At 65.5% G+C, this 12,143-nt stretch overlaps 1 protein-coding gene across 1 annotated transcript; it reads right to left on the bottom strand.

Moving 5' to 3' along the window:
- Window positions 1–4,986: 4,986 nt before the first annotated feature.
- Window positions 4,987–12,042, bottom strand: SGSH (N-sulfoglucosamine sulfohydrolase). Its single transcript, XM_036268320.1, has 8 exons — window positions 11,952–12,042; window positions 10,878–11,038; window positions 10,219–10,324; window positions 9,518–9,668; window positions 9,098–9,254; window positions 8,733–8,814; window positions 7,794–7,997; window positions 4,987–7,280 (listed from the first exon to the last, which is right to left on the bottom strand). Exons 1-8 carry the CDS (start codon window positions 12,040–12,042, stop codon window positions 6,721–6,723), a joined length of 1,512 nt encoding a protein of 503 aa, XP_036124213.1. The 3' UTR covers window positions 4,987–6,720.
- Window positions 12,043–12,143: the final 101 nt, after the last annotated feature.

The following is a 12,143-nucleotide window of genomic DNA, read 5'->3' as shown; positions in this document are numbered from 1 at the left end:
ACATGAGCAGATGGTCCTCAGTGCTCCCTTGGGGTGCCGTTCACCCCATCCTTCTCCCTCTGAGGCCGGGACTGTGTTCTCACATAGAATAGTTGTTGGCCCGACCAGGCGCCAGGGAGGCCCCCTGAGCGCATCAGGGCGGGCGGGGCCGTGCGTCCTCTCTGCCCCGTCAGCCTCTGCACACGCCCTGACAGGACCTCTGCCTCCCTGCTCGGTGGGCACAGCCCGAAGGGCCAGGGACCACCTGGCATTCCCCACGGGGCGGGTGCCAGGCCCCCAGCCCTGTGTGGACGGCTGGGACGACTCCTGGTCCCTTCCCCCTCCAGCCGTCTTCCGGAGGGCCCCAGAGGTTGGTCCGCGTGGTCACTGTGGACAGAGCCAGAGCCAGCTCGCTGTGTTCGTCCTCCGACGGGGCCCCGGCTGACCCCAGCAGGCTGGGAGGTGAGGCGGGTGCGCTGGGGGGGCCGCTGGCTCCACGGGGCAGGGTCTGGGAGGGGCTGCAGGCTGGGCAGCTCGGTCAGGGTGCCGCAGTCAGCTGGGCCAGGATTGGTGGGGTAGGGACCGTGCCTGGGTCTCTGCGCCTTTCCGGAGAGCAGGTGAGCTGGGCATCTTGAATGTCTCCTCCTGAGACCTGTGCGATGAGAGGCACAGCCACCGGTGCAGTCCTGCCGACTGCAGGCCCTTTAGGCCAGTGACAGTGTGGCACAGATCGGCCGACCTCGGTCACTCCTGAGTGCTCGTGCAGGCCTGTGGCCATGACAGGGTGGCACAGATCGGCCGACCTCGGTCACTCCTGAGTGCTCGTGCGGGCCTGTGGCCGGGACAGGGTGGTCAGCACAGGGTGGTCGGCACAGCACGCGCCCCGTGCAGGTCAAATCGAGCTAGAAAGACGGTCAGAAGTGAATGTAGAGTAAGCTAAGTCGACCTGAGTTTATTTCCTCCTTGGAAAGTTTTTTGGTGCATAATATAAGGGGGCTTGGAGAGCAGCCTGAAGCCTGACTGGGGGGGCGGGGCCTGGAGCAAGGGGAGGGGCGGAGCCTGGAGCAAGGGGAGGACAGGGTCCTGGGAGGAGGGCGGCCGGCTTCTCTGTGGGTCACGCAGGGCGGGTGGGATCACCCCACGGCTGGGGAGCCACGGGGCTCTGTGGTGGACAGGTAGCAGGGCTGCTCGGGGGGGTGTGGGCGTGGCCCCTTTCCTGTCCGCGTGGGGACTGTGGCAGGTGCAAAGCACTGGCCCTGCTGGGGGCGGGGCTGGTGAGCAGCCGGGACAGCTGCCAGCAGGGCCACTCACGGCTCTTCTCCCCCGCAGACGCCTCCCCCGGGTGCTTCTGGGCCGAGCGCTGCATCACCCTGGCGCCCTACACTCGGGTGCACCCCCGCAGGCCCCACTGGCCCCGGCCCGTGCTCTTCGTGCCCAGGGTGGTTGGGAGGATCCTGAGTGAGAAGCTGTGCCTCCTCCAGGGGTTTGAGAAATGCCCGGCAGGTACGTTCTCACCGGGGCCGCCTGGCCATGGGGCAGGGCCTTGGCAGAACCCTTCACGGCCTTCAGGAGGCAGCGTGCAGGTGACCGTGTGGCTCCCGGGGTTGCTGCAGCAGGTCCCCGCACACCGGGGGTAAAGCACCCTAGATTATCTGCAGGCCCCAGAGCAGGAGTCCGAGACCAGGGGTGCTTCAGGCCGCCCCTCCCGAGGCTCTGGGGAGGGGCCTTCCTTTCCCTTCCGGCGGCTGCATCCCTCCAGGCTCCGCCCCCGTGTCACGTGGCCTTCTCCCGTGTCCCTGTCTTCACATGACCGTGTGAGGGCCCAGTCCTTGGTGAGGCCACTCCAGCCCCGTATCACCTCATCTTAGCTGGTCCCATCTGCGGAGACGCTGTTTCCAAGCGAGGCCCCGTGCTGAGGTGTGGGCAGCGTGGATTGGGGCGCGTAGCCGTGGATGGGGGCGCTCTCCCGTCCAGCAGTCACTTCTGGCACAGGCTCCTGCCTGGGGGTGGAAGCACCGAAGGGCACTGCCCACCTGCCAGAAGCCTGTGCTGGAAACACACCGGCCAGTTGGCACCCTGGGTCCGGGCGCAGAGTCTGCCCGAGTCCACGCAGCAAGGGCGCTTCCCCGGCTGGAGGGGGGGGCGTGGGCGGGCGGGTCACTCACCCGGGAGCTGTCTGCCAGCTGGGCGCCAGGGACAGGGGAGGCCAGGCGAGGGCACACAGGTCTGCGGGAGATGTTCAGGAGGACGGCACCGGCGGGGTGCTCACAGGGTCGTGTAGGGCGGGCTCTCAGCCTGAGCACTCTGGCACCGGGTTGGGGCTGTTCCGTGCCCTGTAGGATGTTGAGGGACATCCCTGGCCTCCACCTGCTCCATGTCAGGAGCACACCCCTGCCCCCCAGTGGTGACAGCCAGAATGTCTCCAGACATCCACAGTGCCCTTGGGGCAAAATCACCCGAGAACCCTGGTTTCTGGGACCTAAGGGGTCTCAGGTGGCATAAGGTGGTGTGGAAGTCTGGAGCTCGGGAAGTGATGGAGGGCTTAATTACATCTGTGTGTTGGTCCATCCCTCCATCCTTCCTTCATCTTCCTCCCTCCCGCCTGCCCCATCCTGGCACTGAGGAGCACTGCTGGGTGCCACGGCTCAGGGCACGGCTTCCTGAGTGGGGAGAGCAGGGTCAGCTTACTAAGAGGACACCGTAAGAAGAGCCTCCCCCGAGCCGGGGGGTCCTCCGCCGTGCACTGCGTGGGGACTCCCTGGGTGTGTGACACCCCTGTCCACTGTCACCTTCAGAGTATTTGAGCCAGGAGGAGTACGATGCCTCCAGCCAGAGAGGGGACATCATCCAGGAGCGGGAGGCCTCCGGTGGCCACTACTGCGTGACCCGCCCGGCCGTCGAGCACCTCATGGAGAAGGTAGGGGCCAGGGCAGGCTGCTGGGGGGCTGGGAGCTCCGTCTCCAGAGGGCGTGCTGGGATCAGGCAGGAAACACTGGCCAGACATCCGAGGGGCACTGGTCTCTGGCCTGCCGGCCCTGGACACCCCCGGTGGGGCAGGAAGACCAAGCCCTGTCTTCACCATGTAGAGTCCTGTGACCTTCCCGGAGCCTATTGCCTCGACAGAGGTGTTTGGTGGCATTTGCTCAGCGAGCACGTGAGATGAACACCCATGTTCTAGGGCTCAGATACACGGAAGAAGCTCGCTGTGAACTAGGAAGCGTTTGGTGGATGCGAAGGGCCAGGCCAGCTGCCTGCCGCAGGCAGGGCCCTGCTCCTCCCGCCGCATCCCGCCGGGCTGAGCCCCTGCAGAGGCTCCCTGGGGCCCAGCGCAGTGTCTCCACTGCCCAGTGCAAAGTCGCAGACGAACATTCTTTTGTTACTAGAATTACTAGTTTTTTATTTTTTTATTCTCACCCGAGGACATGTTTCCATTTTTTGTTCAGATAGAGTGGGAGGGAGAGAGAGGAAGAGAGAGAGAAACATCGACGTGAAAGGGACACATCGAGTGGCTGCCACCCGCACGACCCAACCAGGGCCGGGGACAAACCGCAACCGAGGTACGCACCCTTAGCGGGAACCGAACCTGGGTCTCTCCGGACCACAGGCCGATGCTCTAACCGCTGAGCCAAACCGGCCTGGGTTAGAATTACTGTTTTTTAAAACAATTAATCACTTGAGAATATTTTTCCATTGATTTTTAGAGCGAGTGAAAGGGAGGGAGAGAGAAACATAGATGTGAGAGAGACACATCGATTGTTTGCCTCCTGCAAGTCCCCCACCAGGGCCGGGGACCAAAGCGCAACTGAGGTACATGCCCTTGACCGGGATTGAACTCGCAGCTCTGGTCCACGGGCCAACCCTCTAACCGCTGAGCCACACCGGCCAGGGCAAGGGTCAGTTTTTAGGCTGAGGTAACATTGTTAATAACATTATGCAGGTTTCAGGTGTGCAACATTGTAACCTGATGTCTGTACACACCAGGTGTTCACCAGTCTAGTTTCTATCATCACCATAGGTTTGCCCCTCCCCCGTGTCCCCTCCCCCACCCTCTCCTCTGGTGACCAGCAATCTGTCTTTAGTTTTTGTTTTGTTTGTTCACGCCTATCTTGTTCCACGTGTGAGTGAAGCCGTGGGCTTCATCCGTTTTCATCTGCCTCATTTCACTCGGCGGAGCACCCTCGAGGTGGGGGAAACGCAGAAGCCTGCACCGCAGACACCTGGGCACGTGGGCATTCGGGTGCTCGCTCCGTCTTCCGTGGTCCTGGCCTGTGGGTGCAGCTCTCCCGGTCCCCTGGGTCACTCCTGACCCCTCCCTCCCCCCAGAACATCCACGTGCTCCTGGACGTCCGGCTGGACAGCGTGCGCGCCCTGCACGGGATGGAGATCTTCCCCATCATCGTCCAGGTCTCCGTCAACGAGAAGGCGGCCAGGAAGCTCAAGTAGGTGCGCCCCTCGGGCCTCCGGAGCATGTGATGCGGTTTCCTGGCAGGGTCACTGGGGCGGTCCCCCACAAGTCTGGGACAAGGGTCCAGCCGCCCCCTCCCCGGGAATCAGCCCAGAGGACAGCACGAACCTGGAAGCCGCCTTAATTTGCTAAAAGGCCACCTGTTCACTGGGGTACACAGGGAACAGCCCCCCGTGTGCATGAGGACCACACCTGGGAACAAACCCAGAGGTCCTGCACCCTGTGTAATTTCACACCTAAGGGGGTTAATAGACGCCTGGCCCATCACCTGGGCCATGTCTCTTCAAGGACCCCTGAAGCTGACTGCCTGCATCCAGGGGTTTGGTCTGCTTGGATCCCGGGGGGGAGGCACAGCCTGCATCCAGGGGTTTGGTCTGCTCGGATCCCGGGGGTGGGGTCAGCTCCCTGGGGTTCTGCCCCGGGCAGCCTGCATCCAGGGGTTTGGTCTGCTAGGATCCCAGGGGGAGGGGGGCAGCGAGGCGCTGCTTCCCCTGAGTCTGCCCCGCCCGTCTCTGGTCCGGCAGGAAGGCCCTGCAGCGGCTGGGCACCTCGGAGGAGCAGCTCCTGGATGCCAGCAGGCAGGAGGAGGGCGAGCTGGACAAGGCGCCCTGCCCCTGCTGCAGCCTGGCCCCAGACGGCTGGAGCGACCTGGACACCCTGCTCAGCTGTGTCCGCTTCGCTGTCTCCGACGAGCAGAAGAAGGTCGTGTGGACAGAGCAGAGCCCATACTGATGCCCGAGTCCTCTCGCGGGGCCACAGGGACCTGCACATCCTGCTGAGCCCCGGGCCTTGCGGGACAGCTCTGGCGTGCCCACCATACAGGCCCCGCCGGCTCCCCTCACCACGTGCGGGTCACAGATGGGCATTCAAACCATCTCACCTCCCCAGGGCTTGGCATGGTCTGAACCAGACACCCGAGAGCGTTCCCATGGAGGGGTGTCTCTGGCACCCTCCGGAGCCGGAGGCCCAGATGTCCCCAGGTAACTGCCCGTCTGACCCGACCACTGCACTTCGTTTTGCATTTCAGTGTCAGAGGGCTCGTCCCAAACCCACTGCAGCAGGAGGGCGCAGCCTGGTGGCGCAGGGTCATGGTGCTGCTGCGCAGAGCAGAGCACACGCCCCCCTGCTCTGCAGTCCTGGCCAACTCCCCCCGCCCCGACGTCTGGAGACCGTTCACCAGTAAATGACTCCGGGAGGAGGAAAGTCTTTTCGGTGGGTCTGTGCCTGGTGGCCGCCAAGCCTGCCCAGGACCTCAAGGGTGCCCAGCTGGGCTGCTCCCAGGACCAGGAACTGCCCCCTGCACCTCGCGTCCCACCCCAGCCTGGTCTCAGGCCACCCGGACTCCACTCCAGGCCCTGGAGACAATGTGGCTCAGGAGAGGACCCAGGTCCCCTCCCACCAGCTTGGCCTGCCACTGTCACAGACAGAAAGAACGTCACTGGACAGCAGGGCCCCGAGTCTGAGTGCCCAGAAAGTTAGTCTGGGATGCAGGCTGCATTGTCATAAACAAGTTCAGAGATGGACTTCGGTGTGTTTTACTGAAATGAACCTTCATAGCGCCCTGGCCCGTGGCTCTCTGCCCTACACCCCAGGACGGAGTTGGCGGGAGGGAGGGTCTCCCAGGCACAGCCTCTGCTCCTCACGGGCGGGGCGGGGCCAGAGCGGTCCTGGAGCAGCGCCCACGTGGACTGAGGACGGGTCTCATCCCGGGCGTCCAACAGGGCGGAGCGCCACAGGCCAAACCTGTCCTGGGGAGCCTGCTTGGATTGGGGGCCCCGCGGAAACCCAGCCTGGGGGGTTAGGAACTTGACCGTGGGACACTCAAAAGTGATTTCAGAACCAGAGATGGATAAAGTCAATTCTGCGCTCCCAGAGTGGGGTTTGGCACGTGGATGCCCTGTCTCTCACGGGAAGGGCACAGGACATCTGTGGCTTCCGGAGAAAGAGGTTCTCAAGCCCAGGTCCCAGCTGAGAACACAAGACTCCGTGCCAGACCATGTCTCCCCTGTCGTGGGCTGGGACCCTGCCCTGTGCTAGGTCCCCTGGAATGCCTGTGCTGGGACACGGCTCAGACAGAAGCACAACGTCCCACGTGGGAGGGCACACACCCTCCCCTCCGGTCCCCCCAGGCAGAGGGGGGATGAGGCCCGCATCAGGAGAGCCCTCCTCAGACGGGCGCAGAGGAAGGGCTGTGGGCCCCGTGCCCGGGGCTGGCTGTGCCCTGGTTCGGCAGGGTGGGCGCGAGGACCAGGTCGGGGGGCACGTGCCTGGGGCACTCACAGCTCGTTGTGCAGAGGGCGGCACTGGGGCCAGAGCTTCTCCTCCAGGACCCCGTCGGGGGCACACACCCAGGGGTCGTGCGTCTCCCACTGCCACTTGGCCAGCTGGGCGCGGAGCAGGCCCAGCACCTGGGCATAGCGCGGGTCGGCGGCCAGGTTCCGGGCCTCGCGGGGGTCCCGGCTGCGGTCATAGAGCTCCCAGCGCTCCCGGTAGTAGTAGTGGTGCAGGTCCTTGTACCAGCCGGTGGGCTGGCCGGCCACAGTGCGGTTCAGGAGGTCCTGGAAAGTAGGCGCAACATAGACGTCCTGGTCGATGGGGAAGGGCATCTTGAAGTGCAGGTTGTGCACCAGGCGGACGTCCCCGCGCTGCACGGAGCGCATGGGGTAGAACATGGTGACCTCGTGGTGGCTCTGGCTGCCGAAGACGGTGGCCCACGGGGGCTCCGCCTCCAGCGCCGGCAGCAGGGAGCGGCCGGTGAGCTGCACGGGCTTCGAGCCGAAGATGGCGTAGCGGGGGTACGGGATGGAGAACCAGTCCAGGACGGTGGGCGTGAGGTCTGCGGAGGGGGCGGCGTCAGCATGGCCGTGCGGGGCAAGGCCGGCCCGCGGGCCCGAGCCAGGCCGCTCTGAAAGCTGGTGGGCCACCTCACACCTCACGTCACCAAAAGGGAGGAGTCCCGTGGGCCCGACAGCCGTCCCTGCGCCTGCCCTGACCACCACGCCTCGGGTGACCTCAGACCAGTTCTGCACTGTGGTCAGAGTCCCCACGGATGCTTTCGGGCCACAGGGAGACATGGGCCCTGGGGCGCCAGGGCCCGCTACTGCCTGACTCCTCGAAGCCGGGCCCCGGGGGTTACAGCAGCAGCATCACCCGGGAACTTCTCATAAATGCAGATTCTCAGGCCCCACCCCAGATCTACTGAGTCAGGCGCTGTGGGTGAGCCTCATTACGTCCGACGGGGTCCCTTCCACACCCAGGTCGAGTGGAAACACCTGAGGTAGCGGGTGCGGCGCTTCAGGACTTGGTGGTCCCGCCACCCCATCCCCTTCCCCGGGACACAGCCGCATACCTAGCAGGCTCACGTAGGCCTCGCTGACCTGGCCCCAGCGTTTCCGGTGCTCTGGGGACGACACCAGCAGGGGCTCCGCCACGCCCGGCCAGTACAGGTTGGTCCTGCCGCTGGGGAAGGGGATGCCGTTGTCCGAGGTGAAGATCACCAGGGTGTCATTCAGGACGCCGGCTCCCTGCAGCTCCTGGAGCACGAGTCCGATCCCTGCGGGGGAAGGGTAACGGAGCTCAGCCACCACAGCCGGAGGTGAGAATGGGCGCTAATTCCTCCCGCATCCGGCTGCTGGACCCCGAGGTCCTTCCCACCAGCCTGGGCCTCCGGCCCCACACCCCGCCCGGTCCCCATCCTGGAGCAGGCCCTGCAGGGCCTTCGCCTGAGCCCTCCCTCCGGGGACGCCGCCATCCCTCAGCACCTCCGTGCCACCCCACACACCTGCCAGCCGCCATACCCTGCCTCCTGCGTTCTCTGACACCCCGGCAGCCCCGTGGAACTAACGGACAGTCCTGGGCAGGGGCAGGACACAGGAGTCCACCTACACCCCCTTCCCAGGTCACTGTGAACTGACGGCACCAGCAGGGAGATGTGCCAATGTCCTGTAGTGGGTAGAAAGGTGGTCCCCCCGAAAGCGTATGTCCACCTGGAACCCTGGATGCGACCCTATTTGGAAAGGGGGTTCAGCAGGTGTGACTGTCCCTGATCTCGAGATGAGGTTGTTATGAAGTGCCCAGGTGGACCCAGAACCCGATGACAAGGGGTAAGGAGAGAAGAGAGGCCACATACTGAAGGCAGAGACTGTGATGCAGCCCTGAGCCCAGAGGTCCTGGGGCCCCCAAAAGCAGGAGGCAAAGAGGAGCTCTCCCGGGGGGGACATGGCCCTGCCCACCAATTTCAGACCCTGTCCAAGCTGCGGCACACCCCACGCCGGGGCTCCGGACCCACCTTGGTCCATGCGGCCGATGGTGGTGTACTGAGCGGCCAGGTCAGCCCGGGCTGCCGGGGTGTCGGGGACGAAGTAAGGCACCTGAGGGCAGGGGGTGGGGAGTCCAAGTCAGAACGGGGCCAGGAGAACGAGTGTCCAGCCCTTGAATTAGGGTGGAAGGTGGAGGTGCTGGGATCCACCCGGAGCCTGAAATCCTCATGTGAGAGGGTTGGCCCCCAACCCACGATTGCGAATACATCATCACCTCTTCACACTGCCCCCTGCAGGCCCCAGACGGGACTCGGGTCCGTGAGCAAAGGGCCACCTCTTCCGAGCTAAGTCCCACCCCTGGGGCCAGGGCTGCGGTTCCCGGGAGGGGCCCTACCTGCACATCCTGCGGGCCGTAGATCTGCGGGGTCCAGTCTGGGATGCGCCCCATGCCGCTTTCTCCGTTGCCGAACTTCTCGCAGAAGGGCCCGTACTGCGGCTGGGAGTGCCCGCAGCGGTGGGGGTCGTGGAAGGCCACGTACAGGAAGAAGGGCCTGCACAGGGAGCCCCAGCCCTCAGGAAGGACACCCTTGGCGTTGCCTGCCCCCCGTCTCTGCAAGTCTTCCGCGAGCCTCACTGCCTCAGTTTCCCCATGCCCCCTCTTCCTCCAACAAGATTAACTTGAGCGTCTGGAACCTTCTCCCCTACCCCGCTCCACGTCTAGGGAACCCCAAAGGAAGATGCTGGACGTGCGTCCCACGTTAACTGCCCAGAGGTCTGCCGAGGGAGGGAGGGTAAGGGGGCAGGGGCCCCGCACCTGTCGTCCCTGGTCTGCAGGAACTTCCGGACCAGCAGCTTAATTCTAGTGATGTTCCGCCCCACCTGCAGGACAGACTCGTTCTCCTCTGTGTGCGCGAAGTCGAAGGGGAACACCGTCTCCGGCCCCACGTGCTTCTTCCCGATGATGCCTGGAGGGGGAGAGGCCTGTCCGGAGCCCTTTCCAAGACCTCTGCTTCCTCTTATGCCACACAGCCCGCACCCTGCCACGGCCCCACACCTGCCACACAGCCCCACACCTGCCACACAGCCCCGCACCCTGCCACACAGCCCCGCACCTGCCACGGCCCCACACCTGCCACACAGCCCGCACCCTGCCACGGCCCTACACCTGCCACACAGCCCCGCACCCTGCCACACAGCCCGCACCCTGCCACGGCCCCGCACCTGCCACACAGCCCCACACCTGCCACACAGCCCCACACCCTGCCACGGCTCCACACCTGCCACACAGCCCCACACCTGCCACACAGCCCCACACCCTGCCACACAGCCCCACACCTGCCACACAGCCCCACACCCTGCCACGGCTCCACACCTGCCACACGGCTCCACACCTGCCACACAGCCCCACACCTGCCACGGCCCCGCACCTGCCACACAGCCCCACACCTGCCACACAGCCCCACACCTGCCACGGCCCCACACCCTGCCACTGGGGCACGGGCACCAAGCCCTCACCTGTGCGGATGGCAGCTTGGCTCAGCAGCAGCGGCAGGCTCCGCACCCCGGGGAAGGAGCTGAAGTGGTGGACGTCCTGGTGCAGGCCATACATGCCGTTCTGATGCTGCAGGCAGGGCACCGTGAGCAGGTGGGCCCCCCGGAGCCCCGCTCCTGCTCACCCTCTCATCACCCGGGCCTCAGGGGCCAGCACCCTCGTGCTCCTCGCCCCACAACAGGTCCCTCCCAAGGGACATGGGCAGGAGACACAAGACTGGGAGACAGGTGTGCACCGGAACTGGGGGTGCCTTTCACTTCCTCCTCTTTGCTCATCTGTTCTTCCCAATCCCCCTGAACAAGCACCGCCGTGGAGTGAAGGCGGCTGAGGCCTCTCCACCGGCCGCCTGTTTACAGCGCCAGACAGTCTGCCCTGTTACCAACTCCGACCAGAAGGCCATCAACTGGTAAGGAAAAGCTCCCTCGTGGCTGCAGCCTGCAGCCCGCGGCGCAGTGTCTCATCAGCTTTTCGGGAGGGGTCTGTGCTAGGCCACAGACCCCCGTCCACGGAGGCTCCCACCTGCAGCCTCAGCCTCGGGGGGCGTGGGGCGTGGGGGATGGAAGCACATCTGGGGCAGGGGTGGGGGCCAGGGAGGGGCCCTGCCCTGCGCCCGGCGCCTCACCTGGGGCAGGCCGGTGAGGAGGCTGGCCCGGCTGGGTGAGCAGCTGCTGACAGAGGTGAAGGCGTTGCGGAAGACCAGGCTGCGCCGGGCCAAGGCGTCCAGGTGGGGGGTGGCGATGGCGCTGTTGTTGTAAGCGCCACTCTCAAAGCCTCCGTCGTCCGCTGAGAAGGTGGGGACACAGGACACGGGGGCTGGCTCAGGAGGAGTCACGGGCGGGAGGGAAGAAGACTGGGTCCCGCCGCAGTGGCCTGGGCCAGTGATGCTCAGGTGGGCGTGCCCCCGGGGTGGGCATCGCACCTGCACGGCGTTCTATTCAGCAGGCATGATGCCCGAGTGGCATGTGTGACCACCAGATGAGCATGTTAGCAGGCATGGAAGTCGGGTGGGCGTGAACTCGGGTGGGCACGTCAGGGGGCAGGCCTGGTGAGGCAGTGCGTGGATGTGATTTCCCACTGGTGTCCGTGGGCGGGGAGTTGATGGGAGCCCCCCAGTGGAGAGCTGGTCACATTACAATGAGCCTGGCCACAGACCACAAAGTTAATCAGAAAGAGTGACCGTGGCACAGGGCCAGACCCCATAAAAAGAGGAAAGAAGAGGTTGCCTTGCGACAGCCTGGCTGGTCACCCAAACAGGAAGTCTCGTGAACAGCAGGCGCTGGAGAAGCCCGGAGTTTCTGGGAGGGGCGGGGCGGGGGCTGAGAGGCAGGCAGGCTGCGGTGGGGGGCAGAGCTGACCCCCAGAGCCCTGGGGGTCTGAGAAAGCGCTGGGAAGGCGACCAGAGCCCCAGGACACTCTGGCTGGCCTCTGGGGACTTGGGTACCACCAGCCCCTCTCCTGGCTTCCCCTCTGGGGTCTGTGGACCCTGACTTCTGGAAAGCGGCGGGCCTCCCGAGGTTGGGCTCTGGGCACCGGAGAGGGTGCAGGGTCAGGGCTGGCGGCAGGGGCGGGGTGCCGAATGCCGGGGCGACCCCTGCAGACCCGAGGCTGCCAGAGGGGGGACGGGGAGGGATGGCAGTGAGGGGCACCCGGGCCAACGCGGGGCGACGCGGGCGGCGGGGTGCGGGCGCGCACTCACCCACGATCAGCAGCACGTGGCGAGGGCGCGCCCGGTGCGCGCAGCAGAGCCCCAGGGCGAGCAGCGCCCAGCAGACCGGCCCGGGGCCCATGGCGGTGGCTGGGGTGGGGGGGCCGGCTCGCCCGCGTCACGTGGGCGCCAGGCCCCGCCCCGCCCGGTCACGAGGTGCCTGGCCCCGCCCATGTCCCACTC

This window comes from Molossus molossus, unplaced genomic scaffold (genome assembly GCF_014108415.1).
Source record: "Molossus molossus isolate mMolMol1 unplaced genomic scaffold, mMolMol1.p scaffold_m16_p_19, whole genome shotgun sequence".
Taxonomy (NCBI): domain Eukaryota; kingdom Metazoa; phylum Chordata; class Mammalia; order Chiroptera; family Molossidae; genus Molossus; species Molossus molossus.
Note: the sequence above shows the minus strand (reverse complement) of the source record. Positions and strands in the feature narration are given on the sequence as shown.